This window comes from Spermophilus citellus (genome assembly GCF_964194105.1).
Source record: "Spermophilus citellus genome assembly, chromosome: 15".
NCBI classification, from domain to species: Eukaryota; Metazoa; Chordata; class Mammalia; order Rodentia; family Sciuridae; genus Spermophilus; species Spermophilus citellus.
In genome coordinates this window covers 25,575,103-25,598,421 of record NC_138195.1, presented here as the reverse complement: position 1 = coordinate 25,598,421, position 23,319 = coordinate 25,575,103, and the positions used below count along the sequence as shown (strand labels likewise).

Here is a 23,319-nt window from a genome sequence, read left to right as displayed (position 1 = left end):
TTTTTTTTTTTTATTTGGTGCTAGGGATTGAGCCCAGGGCCTTGCATATGCTAACCATGTGCTTTACCACTGAGCTATACCCCCAACCTTATTTAATATTTTTATTTCCCGTGAAGGCTTCGTTTTAGAGGCCTTGTCTGTTAGGTAGATTTCTGACAACATAAAACCATATTTTAACCTCTGATAAAGGATCTGGTTTGGAGGGCCTTATCTGTTAGTTGGGTTTCTGCCAACATAAAAAACCGTATAGCATTTTCCTCTCTTCTGTGACTGGAATCTAATTCCCAAGGACAGAATCTTTGAGTTGATTGCAACTGCTTCTGTCAGATGCTAATTTGATTGTTTTGGGTTGTGTTTTATTTAACAGACTAGACTCTCCACTAACATTTATCTTTCATTCTACCCTATTTTAATTCCATCAGTGCTTCTTTTCACATTAAGTTGATTGAATCAAAGTACTTACTCATTCTTCTTCTAATCCCCAAGGAACTTTATGAGCCCAGATACTGTCAACATTTTTCCATTGTTTTATATCTTGATGGTTATGATTAAGTAAAGTTCTTAAAAGCACTTACTGATGTAGAGCATTTGATGTGAAGCAAGTCTTTTCAGGTTCCTGTTCAATAGTTTGTTTTGTAACTTTCAGGAGAACCTTTTCTTAACGTCATTTCACTTTCTTATAAATTATACTGTTGTTGACCAGAAGGCTAGTCTGTAATGGAACTTTGGGGCATCTTCACATTTAGTTACCAAGATTATTAGACACTATGTGCTAGGGAGGCAGCATCGAGCAGAATATTTGCATATTTGCATCAAGGTTATGTCCTGGGCAATTTTGTTTGCTCTCACAGTAACATCTCAGCTTTTCCAAGTGTGTGGTTCATGCTGTCTCCAAGTATAAAACGGATGAGAACAAAATTTTCTCATGTTACTGTAGCTTTTTTGGATAACTGCCATTATTTAACTGGCTGTCATATTCTTCTCTAGCAATAAAGCAAGGAGGAACTCAAGCATTTTCTCTGCCCCTACACGTGTTGCTGTACCTCCTCTGCTCACTCAGTCTCTTTTATTCTGTTCCTTTTCATCTGTGTTGTCAAAAAACATTTTCATCCTATTCAAGAGACAAGTTCCAATGTAGCTGATGTTGTAGTAACAATATTTTTTTACATTCATTGTGACATTTGGTTCAGTCAGTCCTTAAAATTAGTAGTGTTATGCTCACCTCTCAGAGAAAGTAATCAAGGAGAAGCTGTTGGCTTGCCCCCATCTCACAGCAGCCTACATTGGAGAATGAAGACCTCAGTCTGAACCCAGTGTGGAAATCCTGGCATAGTAAGCTGTTATATTAATGTATAAAAATCCTGGCATAACAATCTTTGTCCTCTGAAAGTGTGTTTTCTTAGCGGATACAGTGACACAGATTTTATGTGCATAGGACAAATATAATAAAACAGAGCAGTTCAGTGTCTTGGTTATAAGGTTTATGTGTTATGTACCATTCAGAAGACACGTGCATGTGCCCCAGAATGGACCAACCAGCCTTGATAGCTGTCACATCTTGCTGCTCCCCAAATATTGTAGAAAATGTTCTTAGCTTGCTCCTAGCTGACTGCTGCCGTGCTGTCAACTCCCAGGTATGGCATGGCTCCTACTACCTCCAGTCTGGGAAATCCCTTTCCTCTTTCTCCACTGGACAGACACATCCAGTTTCATTCTTTCTGTTTCTATCAAGTTTTCTCTCCTTCCTTTTATTCTGGCCCATCCTCTCTCTGGGTTCTGAGTCTGGGCTAAGATCCTTTCTCTCCTTTCCTGGAGGCCTTGCATAGTCTCCTCTCTTCTCCCCTCTTTTCTGAGGGACATTTGGGGGAGGAATTCCCTAGGGGCTGGATGGCCCATTTAGTACCAGGTTGATCCTTGCTTCTCACTCTCACCTTAGGTGACTGGTGGTCTCATCCACTGCCACTTTTTCTGTTTTTTTTCCATTTTAGGTCACATGACCTAAATACTAGTCTAAGCCCTAGGAATTGGAGGGAAATTGGATTCATCCTGGACAGTCTCTAAATTCATTAATCCCAGCAACTTGGCTTTTAAGATACCTTAAGCATTTTAAGAGGCTTTTTAACAGGATAAAATGGAGAGTAAAACAACGTAGAGAGAGAGAGATACAAGAAGTGACAGCTTTCATGAGTTAATTTTTATTTATAGTACTAAAGAAAACTGAAGTAATGCATCTTGCTTGTAGGCAGGTTAGAAGATAATGGTAAACGGTACTGTTCAAATGTGTCCTCCAAAAGCTCACACGTTGGGAGCTCAATGCCCAAATACATGTTAATGGTATTGGGAGTTGGTGCCTTTGGGGATTAATTAGGATTAGATGAGATCATGAGCATGAGGCCCCCATCACCTTTAGCATCTTCATAAGAAGAGGAAGAGACGCCCAAGCTAGCATACTTGCTGTTCCACCCTGTGGTGCCTTCACCATGTTATGGTGCAGCAAGAAAGCCCTCACCCGAGGCCAGCACCTTACTCTTTCAAAATTCCCGGCCTCCAGAACCATGTGCCAATGAACTTCATTTCCCTACGAATTACCTGATCTCAGGTATATATTGTTTGTTTTATATCCACAATAAAAAAATGAACTAAGACAATAAATATATAGAAAAAAGTCATAATCTTACCAGAGATAAATAATGCTAATTTTGGGGTTCATATCCTCTTTATTAATCTTTTTCTCTATGTGCTCTTAAATGTGTATTTTTGAGTGGTTTTATTTTTGCCTTGTGTTTTATACCATGCCTAAGTGTTCTCTTTTACCATCAGCGATGTCTAATCATAATCTGATTTTTTTTCTTTATCCCTCCCTAGGGACACTTTACCACTGAGCTACATCCACAGCCCTTTTTTTTTTTTTTTTTTTTGAAATGGGATCTCACTAAGTTGCAGAGGCTGGACTTGATCCTCTGCCTAAGCTCCTGAGTAGCTGGGGTTATAGGTGTTGCCACTGTGCCCGGTGATGATTTGATTTAGAGATCACTACATCTGTCTTCCACCCCTCTCTTCAGACCATGACAGGGGTGGTTATGAAGGCTCATCCTTGATTTAGATCCTGTCACCTACCTGCTGGGTGACTTTGGTCAAGCTTCTTACCTGCTATAGTAGCATTGTTTCCTCACCTACCACCTGAGTAATGGTTTCTGTCTCAAACCTTTTATGAGGACTGAATATAAAGTATGTAGAGAGCATTTCACAAAGTACTTGGCGTCCTCTTGGTGCCCAGGCCTGCCCTATCCCCTTCTTTGTAAAGAGCCTCGCTGTTCTCCCTGGTTCTCAGTTCAATGTCCTATTTTGTCTTCTTTTCTGGATAATCTCTTCCACCACATCTGGTCTGTCTCACCAGTTCTGTTCCTGCCATAGATCTCACCATCTTCTCTGACCCTTGTCTGTCATGGAGCCTCTTACTGGTCTTTATTGCTCTTAAGTCACTTTGCAACTTGGCCAACAGAGTGTGTTACTCTAAGACTAACTCATGGGACTCTTTTCTTACCTCATGTAATTTTTTTTTTAAATTTTAGTTACACATGACAGTGGAATGTGTTTTGGCAGAATATACATACATAGAGTATAACCTATTCTATTTAGTCGCCACTCTTGTGGTCGTACATGATGTGAGTTACCCTGGTCGTGTATACAAATACAAAGCTAGGAGAGTTATGACCAATTAATTTCCTAGACCCCTCCCACACCCTTCCCTTGGTTTCCCTTTGTCTAATCCACTTCTATTCTTCTCTTCCCCACCCTCCCTTGTTGTGGGTTAGCATCCACAAATCAGGGAGACCATTCGGCCTTTGGTTTTTTGGGGGATTGGTTTATTTCACTTAGCATGATATTCTGCAGTTCCATCCACTTACTAGCAAATGCCATAATTTCATTCTTCTTTATGGCTGAGTAATAGTTCATTGTGTGTATATATACCACATTTTATTTCTCCGTTCATCTGTTGAAGGACACCTAAGTTGTTTTCATAGCTTTGCTTATTGTTAATTGAGCTGCTATAAACATGGATGTGGCTGCATCATTGTAATATGCTGTGTTTAAGTCCTTTGGGTATAGACCGAGGAGAGGGATAACTGGCTCAAATGGTGGTTCCATTCCAGGTTTTCTAAGGAATCTCCATACTGCTTTCTACCACCTCATATAGTTTTAAAGCCTTTCTCCTCATAGTGACCCAGTGGGTCTGGTCCCACCAGACCCAGTGGTTTCTTCTCCACCCTGTCTCCTCTTGGTCTTTGCTCCTCCGACCTCTTGCTGGTCAGCAAACACTTATATCTGCTAGGCTCTGGAATCTTTTCCTACAGATATCTTTATGGTTAACTCCAACAGAAGGAGACCTTCTCTGACTAACTTAATCCCAAATTGTTACCTTCCTTTCCAGTGACCCTGTCACTTATTTTTACCATTTAGCATATATCTAACATGCTCTGCATTTTACATATTTACTTGCTTATTGTCTACCCCGATACTGTAACAAAGCACTGTGAGGCAGGTTTTTCCACTCTGTTTACTGCTGGATTCCCAGTGCCTAGAACACAAGCCAGTACAGGCATATTCACCATAGGAATGAATAAATAGGGATAGCATTTAATAAATAGGGATAGCTGGTAGCATTTATCACATGTTGCATATGCTAGTAACTGTGCCTAGGATTCAATCAATGTTAGCTACTGCTGGTGATGTTTGTGGTTATTATATCTTTAGAAGTTTGTTATGATAGCATGTTACTCATTGCTCCAGACCAAGAACAGTAATCGTTCAGTTCCACTAGCTGTGACTGGACAAGCCCCTAAGGTAGCAATTCAGGGTGAGTAAGTTTTGATGAAAGAAAGAAATGAGGAAAGATCTGAGTATACATATACATTGTATCATTTACATATGAATCTACATATTTACATTTTGAATTTATAATACCTACATTTATGCGTACATATGTGTACGCATATATAGATATTTTGTTGATAACCTAAAATACCAACAAAGGAATGTGACTTTTTCATTTCGTATGGTTTTATATAGGAGTTTCTGGATGATACTTCTCACCTGTCTCAAGTAGATCATCTTGATCTTTTATTTCATCTTATAATATTTTTCTTTACATTCTGTTATATTCTATATGTGACCCTGGACATAATATTTTCGTAAAGCCAGATAGAGCAGGGGCAATTTTATAATATGATCCTTTCTTTGCAAATTACCCACATCAGTATGGATTATTACCTGAGTTTAGTTAGCCCTTGAATTATGTTGCAGATATTGTATAGAGTGCATAGGAGCAAAAACTCTTAGCTGCTAACCTCCTTTTTGAGCAGTTGATGGCAAGTCTAGAGACCTGGGTTTTCTGGTTACTCTTTCATTGACTGCCTATGGCCAGGTTAGTACTTAAACTCGTAATACTTTAATATCCTCTTCTGTAAAATGGGATAATAATGCATGCTAAACAGGAATAATTAGGATAATATCAAAGATGTAAAATTGCTTTGAGTTGGGTGTTTTAAAGGCAAAAGAGCACTGTGCATGTACAGGCACATTCTGGTCTAGAAGCTTGGGGTGTGTCTCTTTTCCTTATGCATAAATGGTCATTGCCCTGTAAGTTCCTGAGAAATATTAAATGAGTTCTAAATCTCCCAGGAGAGCATTTATTTTTCTTGTTTGTTCTTCAGCATTTAGCCTTGCCCTTTCATTTGTTTGACTAGCCTTTCCCCTGCCGAAGTACTGAACTCCAAGCACTGGGGATTTATGCTCTTCCCTCTGGAGCTGTGGGGAGTGCCCAAGCTGTGATGGTGGAGTGCCCACTTGGGGCATTCAGGATGCAGGAGTGTAAGGGAGAAAGATGGCAGGATGCATGGTCCCCAGGGGTTGACAGGCCTTGTTGGATGAATGGAGCCATCTTAACAAATGTTTTAAATTAAGTCAAGGATGTGGGGTAAAGGGATAGTGAGCATCAAGGGCGAGGAATTCTGACAGCTCACTGGAAGACTTCGTAGGACAAACATTTGTAGGAAAAAAAAGGACTTTCAGAGGGAGTCAGAAGTAAAACTACAAAGCACAGAAGGATATTGTTGTGCTGGTTTTACATATTCCAGTAACAGTCTCACTGGGAATAAAAGATGAGTAAGGCCCAGCTCTCCCTGAGGCCTGCCTCTAATAGAGGGGTGAAACGTGGTCTCTGTCAGGAGAGGTGATGGCAGTCTCACTATTAAAAATACAGCTAACCCTCCAAATTCATGGATTCTGCCAACCTTGGATCAAAAAAATACTCTGGGGGAAAAAAATTACATCTGTACTGAACCAGCATCGACCTGTTTTTTCTTGTCCTTATTACCTAAACAGTGTGGCAGAGCAGCGACTTACATAGCATTTAAGCCATCAAGATGATTTAAAATATAGGGGAGGATGTGTGTGTGTTATGTAAGGGACTTGAGCATCGCGGGTTTTGGTATCCCAGGGCCATCCTGGGACCTCCTCTCAGGTGTGCCACAGGGCAGCTGTACCATAAAATAGAAACGAAGTTCTGAAGTGGTTGGTAGGGGTGGTGTGGTTCTGTCCAGATGGGGACTCTGGCATGCTTGAGGTGAACAGATAGCAATAAACAGACTAGTGGGAGAGGCCAGGGAAAGAGATTGGTAGGCAGACATGCCTTTTCTTGCCCAGGCAGGAGGATTTCTGTCTGAAAGATAAGACAGAGGAAGTGGCTCAAGAATCGTTGAAGGGAGTTGAAGGGCGCTCTCTGTGAGGGGAGTTTGGGAGAGCTGAAACCTGGGAGTTGATAGCAGTTGTCATAATCCAGGGAAACAAGGAGGTTAGTAGCAAAGAATTAAAGGGAAGAAAACAGATTTTAAAACCTCTTTGGAGTTAGCTCAGATTTCAGAATGTGGGAATTGAGGAGTGGGGAAAGGTTTTTCTCTACACTCTGTTATATTCTATATGTGACCCAAATTCAATAACCAATATAATTATTAAATTTGGACTTTGAAGAAATGAAAACAGAAAAATGAGATAGAGGAGGCAGGGGACTACATGAGAGTAGGCAGTCTGTGGACAAAATGTCCACACGAAGCAAGTGAGAGACTGTGTTCCAGGAAGAAGGCAGAAGATGGAGTGCAGACAGAGAACTACCAGGCCGGAGATCCTCTCCAAGGCAGAGGGAATTTGCCAGGTGTGATCAGAGGGTATCAAGGGCTAAAGCAGAAGTCTGGAGAATGATAGGAAGAGCAGAGGGAGGCAGAGGTTGAGAGAGGCCAGGCAGATCCAGGACCTGGTGAAGGATTAGGAGTTTATTCAAGGTATAATTGATAACCTTTGTGGAGCTTAGAGGACAAATTCTGTAGAATATTTTTTAAAAGATGATTATGAATGCTCTATGCAGAGTAGACTTTTGGGAGATGTCTGTTCAGGCTGCTGTAACAAAATACAGTAGTCTTGGTGGCAAGTACAACTTCAGTTTATTTCTCACACTTCTAGAGAGTGGGAGTCTAAGGTCAAGGCATAGGCTGCTTAGTATGTGATGAGAGTCCCATTCCTGGCTACTGATGGCTCCTTCCCACTGTGTCCATGCCTAGTGGAAGGGGATTAGCTAGCTCTCTGCAGTGTCCTTTATAAGGGCACTAAACCCATTCTGAGGCTCTGCCTTGGTGATCAGATTTCAATATAGGAATTTGTGGGGTCCATGGATATTCAGACCATAGCCCAGAGGTGAGAATGGCATTCAGGACAATGGGTGGAAAGAAGTGCCATGTGTGGAAGTTCTGGTGACATAGAAGGTGGGAAACCGGATGACATCTGAAAGACAGATTAAACACATGAGGTGTGGCCACAGGCTATATAAACTGTGATGAAAAGTGGACACCTGAAATTTTGCATATCTGTGTGACCTATTAGAATTTTTCCAGTGCTTTAATAACTAATATATTATTAAATTATTATGAAAACATTTATTTTGTAGAGTTCTGGGCAGTATGAAATATGACATAAAACTTATTAAAAATTTGAGTTGAGTAACTTTTTTATTTTTTATTATTTGTTTTAATTAGTATACATGAAAGTAGACTGCACTTCAATACATCACATATAATGGAGTATAATTTCTCATTCCTCTGATTATACATGATGTAGAATCCCACTGGTCATATAGTTATATATGTACATAGGGTAATAATGTCTGATTCATTCTACTATCTTTCCTACCCACATACCTGCTCCCCTGCTCCCCATCTCCCTCTACCTAATCTAAAGTAACTCTGTTCTTCCCTAGCCACCCCCATTGTGAATTAACATCCACATATCAGAGAAAACAATTGGCCTTTGGTTTGGGGGGATTGGCTTATTTCACTTAGCATGATAGTCTCCAGCTCCATCTATTTACAAGCAAATGCCATAATTTTATTCTTCTTTAAGGCTAAGTAATATTCCAGTGTGTGTGTGTGTGTGTGTGTGTGTGTGTGTGTGTGTGTAAACATATCACATTTTTTAAATCCATTCATCTGTTCAAGGGCACCTAGATTGGTTCCATAGTTTAGCTGTTGTCAGTTGAGCTGCTATGAACATTGATGTGGCTGTATCACTGTAATATGCTGATTTTAAGTCTTTTGGTTATAAACCAAAAAATGGGACAGCTGGGTCAAATGGTGGTTCCATTCCAAGTTTTCTGAGGAATTTCCGTATCACTTTCCATAATGGTTGCACCAATTTGCATTCCTACCAGCAATGTATGAGTGTACCTTTTCCCCCACATCCTTGCCAACACTTATTATTGTTTGTGTTCTTGATAATTGCCATTCTGCCTGGGGTGTGATGAAATCTAAGAGTAGTTTAGAGTTGAGTTGCATCTCTCTAATTGTTAAAGATGTTGAACATTTTTTCATAAATGTGTTGATAGATTGTATTTCTTCTGTGAAGTGTCTGTTCAGTTCCTTAGCCCATTTATTGATTGGGTTATTTTTTGTTTATTTGTTTGTGTTTTTTGATATCTTTATATATCCTGGAGATTAATGCTATATCTGAGATGCATGTGGTAAAGATTTTCTCCCATTCTGTAGGCTCTCTCTTACATTATTGTTTCCTTTTCTGAGAAGAAGCTTTTTAGTTTGAATCCATTTCATTTAATGATGATTTTACTTCTTGTGCTTTTAGGGGTCTTGTGCTTTAAATAATTCAGATCCTAGGCTGACCTGGTGAATTTACTTTTTCTTCTAGTACACACAAGGTCTCTGTTCTAGTGCCTAAATCTTTGATCTACTTTGAGTTGATTTTTGTGTAGGGTGAGAAATAGGGGTTTAATTTCATTTTGTTGCATGTGGATTTCCAATTTTCCCAGCATCATTTGTTGAACAGGCTGTCTTTTCTCCAGTAAATGTTTTGATCATCTCAATAGATGCAGAAAAAGTACTTGACAAAACATAGCACCCTTTCATGTTCAAAACACTAGAAAAACTAGGGATAGTAGGAACATACCTCAACATCATAAAAGGTATATATGCTAAGCCCAAGGTCAACATCATTCTAAATGGAGAAAAATTGGAAGCATTCCCTCTAAAAACTGGAACAAGACAGGGATGCCCTCTTTCACCACTTCTATTTAAAACTCTAGCCAGAACAATTAGGTAGGAAAAAGAAACTAAAGGGATACGAATAGGAAAAGAACTCAAAACTGTCACTATTTGCCAATGACATGATTCTATATTTAGAACAGCCAAAAAATTTCACCAGAAACTTCTAAAACTCATAAATGAATTCAGCCAAATAGCAGGTTATAAAATCAACACCCATAAATCAAACATGTTCCTATATATTAGTGACAAATCTACTAAAAGAGAAATTAGGAAAACAACCCCATTCACGGTAGCTTCAAAAAATAAAATAAAATAAAATACATGGGAATCAATTTAACGAAAGAAGTGAAAGACCTCTACAATGAAAACTATAGAACACTAAAGAAAGAAATTGAAGAAGACCTTAGAAGATGGAAAGACCTCCCATGCTCCTATAAAGGGAGAATTAATAGTCAAAATGGCCATACTATCAAAAGCACTATACAGATTTAATGCAATTCCAATTAAAATCCCAATGACATTTTTCATTTAAGTAGAAAAAGCAATCATGGAATTTATTTGGAAAAGTAAAAGACCCCAAATAGCTAAAGCCATCCTTAGCAAGAAAAGGGAAGCCAGGAGGCATCACCATATCAGACCTTAAACTATACTACAGAGCCATAGTGACAAAAACGGCATGGTAATTGTCACCAAAACAGACTCTGGTAGACCAGTGATACAAAATAGAAGACACAGAAACAAACCCACATAAGTACAGTTATCTCATACCAGAAAAAAAAACACCAAAAACATTCACCGGAGTTAAGTAACTTTTGAAATGTAAACAAAATGTGATAGTATGTTAACTTGCCTGTTAGTACTCAACAGCGGGATATGTTACCTAATACGAAACAATTTTGTCTAAATGTTATTGTGTTATGTACACTTGAGACTCTAAACCTCAGTTTTCCCATCTGTAAAATAAGGGCCATAGCCACACATTGCTGGGTGTTGTAGGAAGTAAATGGCACAGAGCTTGGCATGTAAGAGCAATTTGGCAAAACAGTTGGTACTGTTCCTATCACCCCTGATATCTTACTAATTTTATTTGGTAGTGTGGTAGTTAGAAAAATGAAATTATTTTATTCAGAGCCAACTTTTTAAGAAAAAATGTTGAAGAAATCACAGTTGATGAGTATTCTGATAACCACTCTCGGTTGTTTTTCGTAGCCTTTCCATTTGTTTCTAACCCACTTCTCTGGCAGTGTCCTTTTCCTCCTTTTGCTGATGAGGAAACTAGTTTTCAAGGAACTTCATTGAGATGGTCAAGGTCACCAAATGAACTGGCCTCCAACTAAAGATACCGCTCAGCTTGTGCCGTGTGTTTCACATGCTGGAGTCACTCAGCAGGGACCTGAGTTACACACTGGCCTTGAGGTCTACACCGCAGACAGGTGTTTCCTTGACTCTGTATCAGGGTTCCTGTGCTCTCCCTTGTTTATTTGCCTCTTAGCTCCACTGCTGTGTGCCAGGTCCTGTTTCTGAAAGCCAATAGCTTCATAAAGAGCCAGAAAAAGACGTCTAATTGGAGAAATGGATTAGAAATAATGGAAAGTCTATGAAATAGGACCAGGAATGGTACCATTAGACTCATTACCTATAATTTCTTTAAAAGGTTTTTTTCTTATTAGAAAATATAAGAATTTGGGTAAATGAAATAATTTTATTTAAAGTCAGTTATGACACTATCAAAACTTTTTTTCCATTGAGGTATTTCTTCAGGAGTCATATTATTAACAAATAGTCAGATCTCTCCAATACGCCCAGAGTTGCGTATGTCTTCCTATTGTGGATTAGTTGAAAGAGACATTGTGGGAAATAAAAGAACTTTCCAGTATTTTAACTGTACTTTATAGTATATTAATTTCTTTCATTAACCATTTTTTAAAAATTTTAGACTATCGTAGCAAATGCCAAAAATGTTAGAGTCGTGCTGTTTTAAGCCTAGATTTGGCAAAGGTAATCTACTTCAAGCATGTTTTTCTTTTCTAGATAAGGGGTATTAAAAAGCATAAAAGGGAGCTAGTGGGTGAAGGTCAGTAGTGGAGCACTTGCCAAGCATTCAGTAGGCCCTGAGCTCAATCACCAGCACCTCCAAAAAAAAAAAAAAAGTTTAATAATAAGTCACCTGTATAACCCACTGTTCTAGCAAGTCTTAAAGATAATCTACAGAATATGAACAACTTTCATTCATATTTCCTTATAATCAAATCTAACAGGTATGTTTTTCTTTTCTCAGAAAAAAATAATAGTGAACCTTATGCTTAAATATTTAAGAAAAAATAGGTAATTATGTCCAAATACAGCTTTTTGAGATGCTAATTATTGCTGAGTGTGAGCACACAGGACACGTGGCAGGAGAGGTACATCCCATGTGGGAAGAGAGAACCAGGGGATTTTGAGGATGATACCATGCATCTTCTTATTGGTTGGATTAATCTCTTAATATCTAATTAACGTTTCTTTTGAGGTTCTTTTTCTTTTCTTTTTTGTAACATCTTGTGAGCTTTTAAACCTTTAAGTAACTAAGAAATCCAAATGTGTGAAATTCTTTGATTAAGGAAGCAAATGCCCAGAAGTGTATACAGTTCTTTGAAACACTGTTGTGCTCTGCTCTTTAAGTTTGGTGGTAGGAGATCCTTGTTTAACATTACACATTGAAGACATTCTAAGCTTAATTTCAAAAAGATTAAGTAAATACCAAAGATCAGAAAATTCTTAACAACCACTTTGAACTTGTCACCTTATTATTAACATTGATAAATTCACATGAATAACTTCATTCCATTTTCTTAAACTTTGAGTCAAATAGTAAATGTAACTGAACATGCATTGTTTTTAGTTAATTTCTTAAAAAAAAAAATGAGTTGCCTTTTCTAGTCCTTTATCACTTTTTTCATACACCTCATTGTCAAGATAACTGAAATCACTTCAGGCTACTCATATGACTCAAGTTTGAGATTTGAAAATAGATGTTGAAGTGAGTGCGGTTATCTTTTGTGTGCAGTGAAATAATCGGGCAAAATGATTTTAAGATAGTGTTGTTTACCGAAAGCAGTAATTTTATTTCTCTTCCTCTAAAGACTTCCAACAGGTCTAGTTTTGATATTTTCTCTCATATAGATCAGGTGAAATTGCAAATAATTTATGTTTGAGAGAGCATTTTCTTTTTAAGAAAGACAGCTGTTAGAGTTCACCACAGCACAGTTCACTTTCGTTTTTCTTCTATGGTATTCTGGACATCATTTATAGACAGGCATTTTTCTTTAGTTTTGTCTCACTATTCAATTATGTTTGTGCTTTTCTTTATACTTGAAATTAGAGGCACATGCCTTTCCAAGACAACTGTATGCTGAATAAGTTCTTGTCTTCTTCACCAAGAGAAATAAGCAAAGACATCTTCTGTGGCAGATGTTTCTGACCGAGTTTATAAAATGTAGATAAGGAGACAAAATATCCAGATGATAGTGATAAAACCCAACTGACTCTGTGTGTATAAATGAAATGCTACCACAGTTACGTATTTTTTAAAATTAATTTTTAACCATACAAATAACTTTTATCATTTCATTCCTCTTGTTAAAACAAAAAGTATGAATGAGATAAATTCTTCTGTAGCTACCACACTTTGGTAGGCATGTCATCCTGCATAAAAACCGCTACACTGCATAACTATAGAATGACTCAGTGCTCATTTCTAAGAGGAAAGCCTATCCACTGTTGCTAAGTGTTTCATGTTATTTGACTCAGGTTGCTCTAGGCCAAGGAAAACTTGAATCCCCAGGGTTGAGGAAGAGGAGATTCAGAGGACATGGTTCTGACCTGTGGTAGAATGGGAGGAAGGTAGAGCAGGAATATTCTTGTCCAAGGAGACACTTAAGATTATTCTGCTGAGGTTAAGTCGTACAAACTTAGGTGGAATTTGATATTAGGAGAAGTTATCACATTCAGTATACATGTTCACATGTGTACATCAAATAATTTCATTAGAGCCACTGATAAAAACTTTTTCAAATTCTTGCTTAGAGTTTTATTCATCAATATGGCTATTTGTTTGGTAGCTACTATTTATACCTACTATGTAGTAGGAATTTTCCATGCCTTATTTTTAAGGCTATTATCCCTACTTTACTGATGAGAAAATTGAGACTCAAAGAAGTAAATAGTCTATTCTGAGGCCCCATAGTGATTGGGAAGTGGAGTGGGGGTTGGATTCTGTCTTCCACACAGGTTCTTCAACTTGACACTGTGTTGCCTAAGAAAATTGGTTTCTTGTATGTACATGTATAATTGCTTAATGTCTTTTAACTCATTGAATGGCATAAAAATTTTAAATTCTCATTCTAATGTCATTCTGATTTTCTGGGCATCATCCCTTTTTTGACAGAGAAGATACTTTATGTTTAACCAGAGGTACTGAGTAGACTCAGTTCACCCATCATTTGAATGACAACTCAGGTTTAAAGCTTCATGAATCCTAATTAATAGCAGCATAGCGCAGTTTGAATTCTTTTTGACCAACTAGTGTGTGTGTGTGTGTGTGTGTGTGTGTGTGTGTGTGTGTGTATGTGTGTGTGTGTGTGTATTGGGGTGGAACCCAAGGCCTCATGCATGCTAGGCAAGTACTGAGCTGTGCCCTTAGCACCAGTTAATTTTTTTTTTTAACACAACACATTACGCTCCAAATCCTCAAGTTACAACATTCTGTTATCAAGTTCTCAAGTACTTTTTTGGGTTTGTTTTGTTGGGTCATTAAAAACTTTAAATGAACCTGCAGAATTTCTTGACTGAGAATCTGCCCTGTTTTTCCCTTTTTCTAGGTCTATTATTAGCAGAAGATTTTTCTGCATAGTTGGCACGCTGTACCTGTATCGGTGTATTACAATGTATGTAACTACACTCCCAGTACCCGGTATGCATTTCAACTGTTCTCCGAAGGTAAACTATTCCTCACTGTAATTTCCCTTTTTGTTTGTTTCTGGTCTTGCCAGGGGCCCCTCTGCTTAAGGCTGAATGTGAGCATTTCTTCAGAATACAGTGAAGTCCCTCCACCCTCATCTGGGAAAGTCACTAAGCCATAGGGCCAGGCAGCCACACCCTTCTCAGCACTTCTAGTCCCTCCAGTGCCTCCCAGCTGGGGAAGTTTGTGGTCTAGTTAGTGTTCGGGAAGCGGCTGAGCTTTGCGTGTGGGTGTAGCTCTTTGGTTTCCTGCCACACTTTTAAAATATCATTCACTCCCTTGACACAGATCCAGAGGCTTTTGTATGCTTCCTCCCTCTCTTAGATAGAAAGCTCAGTTCCAAATGATAGTCTCTTCTGCTTCTTTCTATTAATCCCTACCGCAGAGCAAGCAAGAGAATTATTCCTATCCCCTGGAAGCCCTCTGCTAATTCACATAAGGTCGCTGTTCTCTGGAAGTACATATGGCCTTGTATCTACAACCTCTCTGGTAACATAAAAGTTTTCAAGAATTTTTCTCCACTTATATCATCTCTGCCTTTCTGCTGGGTGCACGTGATACTCTTTATACAACTTGGTCTTGGAAGAATTTTTAACTAGGGAGGTCATTAGAACTTTATGAGATAAAGAGATTTGATTTTTAAAAATGTTTACCTCCATTAAAGCTCTTTAACGTAGTGAGAAAAGGAAGAAGCTAATTTCTCTCTTGATTTTTTGGTGGAAGAAACCACGGACTACTCTACTGTGTTGGAGGTCATTTCTTTGCATTGCACCTGGTCTGGAGAAACAGCCAGGTGCTTTGGTCCCTTTCTACTTCTGTTCCTTCTTGAAAGGGGGATAGCCATTTCACTCTGGATTTTTTAAGAGGCATCTTTATTGTGTGAAATTCTGGAGTGTTTTAGTTAGTTCGTGCCCTGTGGTCCACCTTTATTTCTAGACTCACATATATGCCTGCAGAGGTAACTCGCTGTTTCTTTCTTGCCTTTTTACACTTTTTTCCCTACCCAGTACTTCCTGAATTCTGGAGACACTGTCCTGGAGATGAATGCTGTCAGCATTGCTTCTTCTCCACAGGGCAGCCCTTCCTCCCTGTGCTCCCCTTGTGCTGTTTCCTCGGCCTTCCCAAGAAGCCAGCCTTGCACCTTTTTTATCCTCTCTGAAAGCAGTGACTTGCAACGTCCAGGCAGGGTACAGGAAGTATCTTGTTATCAGTGAGAGGATATGGACTCTTGCTGGGGCTGGATAAGTAGCATGTTCTCAGTATAAACTGACAATTTAGGCCATTGACCAGCTCCTGAAGAGAGTCTGTGCATTGGAACAGTTTGCTGCAAAGGGGTAGGTAGATTCCGAGTAAGCCCATATAGAAGGTGGATTCAGCTCTAAGAGGCTGTGATGTCTCTCCTCTGGGTCTAGGCTGTGTCTTCAGGACCTCTGCAGTTCTACCCAGTTGCTAGCAGACCCACACTAGGGAGTTGTATGACTTACTCAGAGGCCAGTTGAGTCCCCAGCCTATCTAACCATGGTCCCGTGGCCAACAATAGTTTGTGGGTTTTCCTGGTAAAGACAGAGATAACAGCAGGAACTGCTGCACACTCACCAAACTCAAATATGTCACTCATTTGTCATGTTGCCAGAAATCCCAAACAGGGCCCATGATTCTGTGACAGTCTTCAGGAAACTGGAATTCAAAAATAAACAGGAAAGGTGAAATAGTAGCATACCCCTCAGCAAAAAGTAGTAGTAATTAAAACAATTAAATCTAATTACTACTTCTATAGAATAAGACACTTACACTTTCAGATGTCTCTAAAGTAGAGAGACTGGTCTAAGAAAGTTCCATACACCCAGCACCCAGTTTCGTTAATAAGATGTACTGTATTTGGTTCATCACTTTGTTCCCTTTTTTTTTTTTTTTTTTTTTTGAAGCATTTTAAAGCAAACTCAGACAGTGTCAGTTTATCACTGCATATTTTAGGATGCATCTAAAATCTGTGGACATTTTACTGCATAACCACAGTGCTGCTGCTAATTATTTGATATTGGCAGTTATAAGTCCATGGAATTTCCTGATGGCCTTGAAGGCCTTCTTTTCTTCCTAGTTGGTCTGCTTCCATTAGGATCCAGAGTCTTTACCTTTTCTTGCTCTATCTTTTAGCAGTTCTTTCTCTTTTTTCCCCCTGCCAGTGACTTGTCGAGATTAGATCATTGGTCCTGTAGAACAGCCCACAATCATGTTCTGGATTAGTCTATCTGTTTCTTTCTGGTGTTGGGAAATTTGTTTTCAAACTCCATATTTCCTCTGAATAGAAAGTTGACTTGGGAGACTTAAATGTATTCAGTTTTAACTTTTTTGTTCAGAACACTTCACGGGTACAACAGAAAGATTTCTGAAACTAGACAGAAGTGTTAGAAAAGTCCTTGAAGGCTTGATGCTGCCCCTTGGATGGCAGGTTGAGCTTAAGAAATTCAATGGTCACTGAAAGGCCAGGTTTCTGCTCTGGGGACCAGTGTCATTAGGGAGAGGAGGTGGTACTAGGGAAATCTTGGAGACCAGCTTTGCCTACTTTAGAGTGATACCAAGCCTAAAGGCTCTGTAATTGAAAGAAACTTACAGGAAGTCACTTGGGTCCAGTGTTCTTCTTGATGTCAGAACATCATCATTGCTGCCAAATTCTCCTCAGCCTCTCTCTGCCCAGAGTGGGATTCTCTCACCCCAGTAGCACAAGTTTACCCAGCAGTAGAGGGACCACTGAGGTCAGGGTAAAGGTGGTTTTGCACATCAGTTTGTTAGCTGAGTGGCAGGTCATTTAACTTCTTAGAGTCTCAGTTCCTTAGTGACAAAGGAGACCTAATGATGCTATTGGCATCTGTCTTAGGAAGTTGTAGGTGTGAGTGGAGATAGTGTATAGGGGCTCTGTCACTGTAAGGTATTATACAGAAATAAGAGGAGGACTTGGTATTATCATGCTTCAACTCTAGACTCATTCATCCAGTCAAAAGTGGTGTTAGAACTTGCTTCAAGTGTCTTTAGGTGCTGGAGTACAAGGGGTGAGCAAAGCAGATACAGTCTTTGTGGAAAAGAACCTTAAAATTCACCTGGTTGAGACTTGTACCTTATATAATAAATTTTTTAAATATTATAAAAAATCCTCAAGTTAAGCCATTTGCCCTAAGGATGGAAAGAAGAGGCAGATTTGAGCAGTATTTAAAAGGTCAAATGTTTATAGATTGATTATATGGAATGAAGATAAAAGGGAAAGATTTCAAAGACTGAGTTTTACCACTAGGATAATTATAAGAGCGGGAGGAAAAGGCAGTTAATGACTTCAGATGAAACACGGAGTGTGAGGTACTTGAGAGATAGCTAAGTGGTGATGACTATGACATTTATTTGTATAGGGAAGTTAAGAAAAAAATCAAGGCTTATAAACAAATATTCATGATTTATCCTGTTCTGGATGATGGTTAAAGCTGTGAGTATGGATGAAAAGGCCCAGAGACAGGATGTAGAAAATACAGTGCTTTAAGAATTAGATATTCCATAGTTTGAAACACCATTTCAGGCTGATCCATTGGGTGGATACTCTTATTTTTAAATCACTAAATTTTTAAGGAGAGAGCTGAGCTACAGAGTATGACTTTGTATTTACTCTGGTCCTGTAAACTCGCATGAGGCTCTGCCCTCATCGCCCGTGTTGACACACTCAGTGCTTCCTTAGCACCAGTGCTAGTCACTAGGAAGTCAGTCTCTTTTTTCGTTTGATAGCAGTGTACTCCTCACTTCACAAAACATAGCAGCTTGAGAAATGATCATTGCGTGATACCAGGAGATTAGGATGAAGAGCAGGCCTCCTATCAGATGCGGCTGCAACAAGGGTAAACCACAACAAAACATGGAAAGGGAAATAGTGTGTGCAGTTCCGGGATTATGAGTGTGAGGGAAGCGCCTGTCCCATATCCTGGAGTACGTGCAGGATAGGCTTATGCTGGGGCCTGCCAAGCGCTTGAGACCTTGACCCCATGTTAACCTCGTCATGGTTTTCTCCATCTCCTTGTAACCGTTCATGATTCATTGTTTTTCAAAGGCAGAAACATTTGAGAATTCCTTGATTTTCTAAACTCCCTGTAGGTAAGTTTTTATACTAGTTTATCAAATTCACACACACACCAGGAATTGAACCCAGGAGCACTGAACTATTGAGCCACATCCCCAGCCCTTTTTAAAATGTTTGATTTTGAGATAGGTTCTCTCTGAATAGCTGAGACTGGCTTTGAACTTTGCGATCCTCCTGCCTCAGCCTCCCAAGCTGCTGGGATTATAGGCATGCACCATCACAACCCACAGTTTAGCAATCTTAAAAGAAAAAGCTGTACCTTGGTCCCCAGATACAGAGACAACCTAATGCTAATGGAAGAGAAGAAATACTGACACCGCTTTCCACTCTTGTTTAGTTATTAGATGAGTTAATCCAATAGTGTCTAAGCAATAAGGTAAGGTGTGTTTTGGTTGTGTCTAATTTAATAGTGTCTAAGCATTAAGGTAAGGTGTGTGTTGGTTGTGTCTAATCTAATAGTGTCTAAGCATAAAGGTAAGGTGTGTATGGGTTGTGTCTAATCTAATAGTGTCTAAGCATTAAGGTAAGGTGTGTGTTGGTTGTGTCTAATCTAATAGTGTCTAAGCATTAAGGTAAGGTGTGTTTTGGTTGTGTCTAATTTAATAGTGTCTAAACATAAAGGTAAGGTGTGTGTTGGTTGTGTCTAATCTAATAGTGTCTAAGCATTAAGGTAAGGTGTGTGTTGGTTGTGTCTAATTTAATAGTGTCTAAGCATAAAGGTAAGGTGTGTATGGGTTGTGTCTAATAGTGTCTAAGCATTAAGGTAAGGTGTGTCTTGTGACTTCTGTGGTGGCCTTAGATTTGAAAGACTTTGAAAAGAAAGATTACAACAAAGGCACTTAGCTGGCTGATGCATTAATGTGGCATGGAATTTTCAGTGAAATGATTCTTTTAAACTTGAAAGATATGCTTTTTAGTTCCACCCCCAGCACAGAGCCCACTTTTGGACAAGGGTCATGTTTGGATGGCATCTGAGGCTGATTGCGAACTGGAGCAAATGAAATAGCAAAAATACCTTCGTTTTTTTCTCTGCATTATCAGCTTGTCTCAGTGCACAGATGAGAAAGATCAGAGCTCCTCCTTCAACTTGCTGCTGAGCTGGGACTTAAGCTGCAAAGAAGTCATCACCAGCCTAGTGGACCCTTATCTGGCACCAGTTTAGTCTCACAAAGTAGTAGACTCTCTGCTGTTTGAGATATATTTTTTTTAGTTTATTTTTATTTTTATTGATATGTTATACTTTTACATAATAGCAGGGTTTGTTGTTACTTATGCACACAATAGAACAACATAATTTGGTCAGTTTCTTGTTCCCCAGTACCTTCTGTTCTCTGGAATTTTAGTACCTTCTTTAGGCCTTTCTTGCTTTCTCAGATAGCAGAGTATTCTGAGTGCCCTTCATGCTGACAAACTTTGATAATCTGATAAGCTTCCTGCTGATCTTTTTTTTTAATATGTATTTTTTAGTTGTAGGTGAACACAATACCTTTATTTTTTTATTTTTATGTGGTACTGAGGATTGAACCCAGTGTCTCACACATAGCAGGCAAAAACTCTACCAACTGGGCCACAATCTCAGCCCCTTCCTGCAGATCTTAATCAGGACTTCAGAATATGGTTGGTTTCATGACCAAAATTACTTTGACTTCCTGTTGAATTATGTGGAACTTAAACACTATATTGGATTTTATCTAATAGTCTCCTTATCTCCCAGTTTCTTGTCAGTATAATTTTCCTTTTTGTTCTCATTTTTCCCAGTTTCTTGCATATAATTTTCAGTAACTGTCCCATCCCCCAAATGTTCTTTACTCTCCCTTTTCTCTCGGTGCTACAGTTCTTTTTTTAGAAAAAGAAAGATGGCAGTGTACCAAATCATATGTCTATCTATCTGTCTCTCTTGTAAAAATTACATGACCTTAAATAAATTGTTCTTTCATTGTAGATACATTGAAACAATGCAAAAAATAGGGAACTTTTAAAAAAGCATTCATAGCCTTATTGACTATTAAAATTTCAGTACATTAGTCTTTTATTTATGCATATGCATATTTTCTCTCATAATTCTGACTATGCTGTCTATATATTTACAATTCTGCCCCTTGTGTTTAGCATTTAATATATGCATTTTTACATTATGGTTTTTAAAATTTTTTTTTAGTTATAGATAGACAGCATGCCTTTATTTTATTTGTTTATTTTTATGTGGTGCTAAGGATCGAACCCAGTGCCTCACACGTGCTAGGCAAGGGCTCTGCCACTGAGCGACAGCCCCAGCCCAACATGATGGTTTTTTGACTGAAGGAAAGATAACACTCTCCTAGACTGCAAGGCAAGCAGATGGTTGGTATGATTTCCTTTGATAAACAAGCAAGTTGCTTATTTCCTGAACAAACATTTATAGAGACCCTTTCCTATAGTAAATAAGAATATGGGTAATGGAAATTCATAGTTGATTTTTACTGAAGATTTTATAAAGCTTTTGATAAGTTTCTTTATTAGAGGCCATAAAATATTTTAAGAATTTTTGATATAAGAAAGAGAGACTAGTTGAGTATTTGTGTTCTTGTGCTCATAATTACTTAGAGATTCCTGTCCCTCCAGAATGCCTGCCTAATATAGGAATTGATGAGTACATTTCAGAGTGGAAAAGTACAGTGAGCCAAATTCTTCATAGCTGAGTGGAGGAAGAAGTCTTCTAAAAAGTTGTCATGTGTACATGAGTTGAAAGAGGAGTACACAGTGAAATCGCTACTGCCCGACAGTTGTGGCAGGCATAACATTTGTGGATGAAACCACATCTTTCCAGGAAATGGAACAGTTACCATAGGAAAGAAGAATTCAGGAAAGTCTCTTGAGTGTTCAAGAGCTGATAACTGAGAGGTATCCTGCAGGGCTGCATGTTTAAGGAGACTCATCCCAGTTTGACTTGCTGGTTGTCAGGCATTGGGTTCTCACTTAAGAACCCCCCTAGAAGATTGACCTAACTTGGTAATAGTGATGTTACCTTCAATCTATATGGCAATATTTCAGAGGTTATTTTTGCAGACAGATATTAATCTTACTTTGACAGGTAGGACTTAAGGATGAGAATATGTTGTTTTGCCATTCTGCAAATGAGAAAACTGAGGCCAGAATGAGGAAAATGTTTTGTCCAAAGTCACCTATGTGGTTAGCCTAACAATAGAGTTTGAAGTTGCATTCATGCTTGGTAGTGTTCCTATGAAAGTGAACTTGGAGACCAATATAGCATGATGTAAAGCAAGGAAAGTTTAAATCAAATTGAGAACACCTTGTTTAAGAAAGCAAACAAAGGTAAGATGCTTCCATTTTATTGAACAGCAGCAACAAAAAAGTGAACTGAGAAACATGTTCAGCCTTGGACATTGTCCTTGTCATTTCTCAAGGTGTTTGTAGCACTAGCTAGCTCTTTCCAGGGACCTAAAAATGACATTGTTTGATCAGAAGTGAGACACTGTGTCCTCACATACTGATCAGAAGCCTCTCCATATACTTTCTCATCTGTAAGATGAACATCATAACATCTGCACTAACATCTGACTGGGAGGGGTTAGTGAGATAATTGATAGGAAAACTGTGGTAGAAATTTGGAATCTGTCTACAAATAAAATTTTTATTTTATAAAAACACCCTACTATATATCTTTTTTTTTTTAACTGTGCAACTAGATAATAGTAAAACAAGGCAGGGGAAATGAGGGGCAGCTTTGAGTCTCACCCTGCTGCTGTAAAATCTAAAATATTTATCACGATTTCAAGCACACTGTCTTCCCAGTGACAGCTTCAAGGTCATGTTCAAGGGTATTTCCATAACTTACATTGATTCTTAAGTACCTGTCACTGGTTAGGAAGGCTTTATGCCAGTTGAAATTTGGAAAGGGCGTATTTGGTTGTTTTAGGCGTAGTTCTTTGGGAGTTGGTGCTGAAAGAGACAGCAATACATCTTGCCCAGTCTCTGTTGCAGGCTGCTGTGGATATGGATTGGCAAGAATTTTACCCATCCTCTTTCAGGACCTGCTGTTTTAATCCCTTGCCTGAGTATCTAAGAAGTAGCTTTTTTTGTATGTTTCATGTATAATAATGCATTTTCTGTTTGTGGGGAAGACTATCCTTCAGGTATAGTATAAAATAATTTCCCCTGATAGGTAGATTCCTTGAGCAAATGATTGGATGAATGAATACTTTGAGGAAGGCTTGGCAGTTCCTGGCCATTGCACTGTGGTATGGATAGTATATTTCTATACAATATCTAGGCTGCAAAAGAAAAGTCACTGTATTTCTATTTCTTGTGTATCTAAGTTTGTGAAAGACTGTAAGTACACAAGGTAACATACAATTTTGTGAATAATGTAGTTACTTAATGACAGGATATGTTCTGAAATATGAGTGATTAGGCAATTCCATCATTGTGCAAACATCATGAAGTGTGTTACCCAATCCTAAATGGGGTAGCCTGCTACACAGCTGGGCTATATGGTATAGCCTTTTATTGCTCCTAGACTGTGTTACTTCCAAATAATATAGGCAACTATAACACAAATTAAAAAGGTAAAAATGTGTGGTATAAAAGAAAAATGGCACACCTGT

At 38.7% G+C, this 23,319-nt stretch overlaps 1 protein-coding gene across 13 annotated transcripts in view; it reads left to right on the top strand.

Moving 5' to 3' along the window:
- Positions 1-23,319, top strand: part of SGMS1 (sphingomyelin synthase 1) — a 299,689-nt gene that overhangs the window by 264,398 nt on the left and 11,972 nt on the right. For all 13 annotated transcript variants that reach the window (XM_081268407.1, XM_081268406.1, XM_081268405.1 and 10 more), the window contains one exon: positions 14,462-14,579. In XM_081268407.1, coding sequence (XP_081124533.1) covers positions 14,462-14,579 — 118 coding nt within the window. The remainder of the gene's footprint in view (positions 1-14,461; positions 14,580-23,319) is intronic.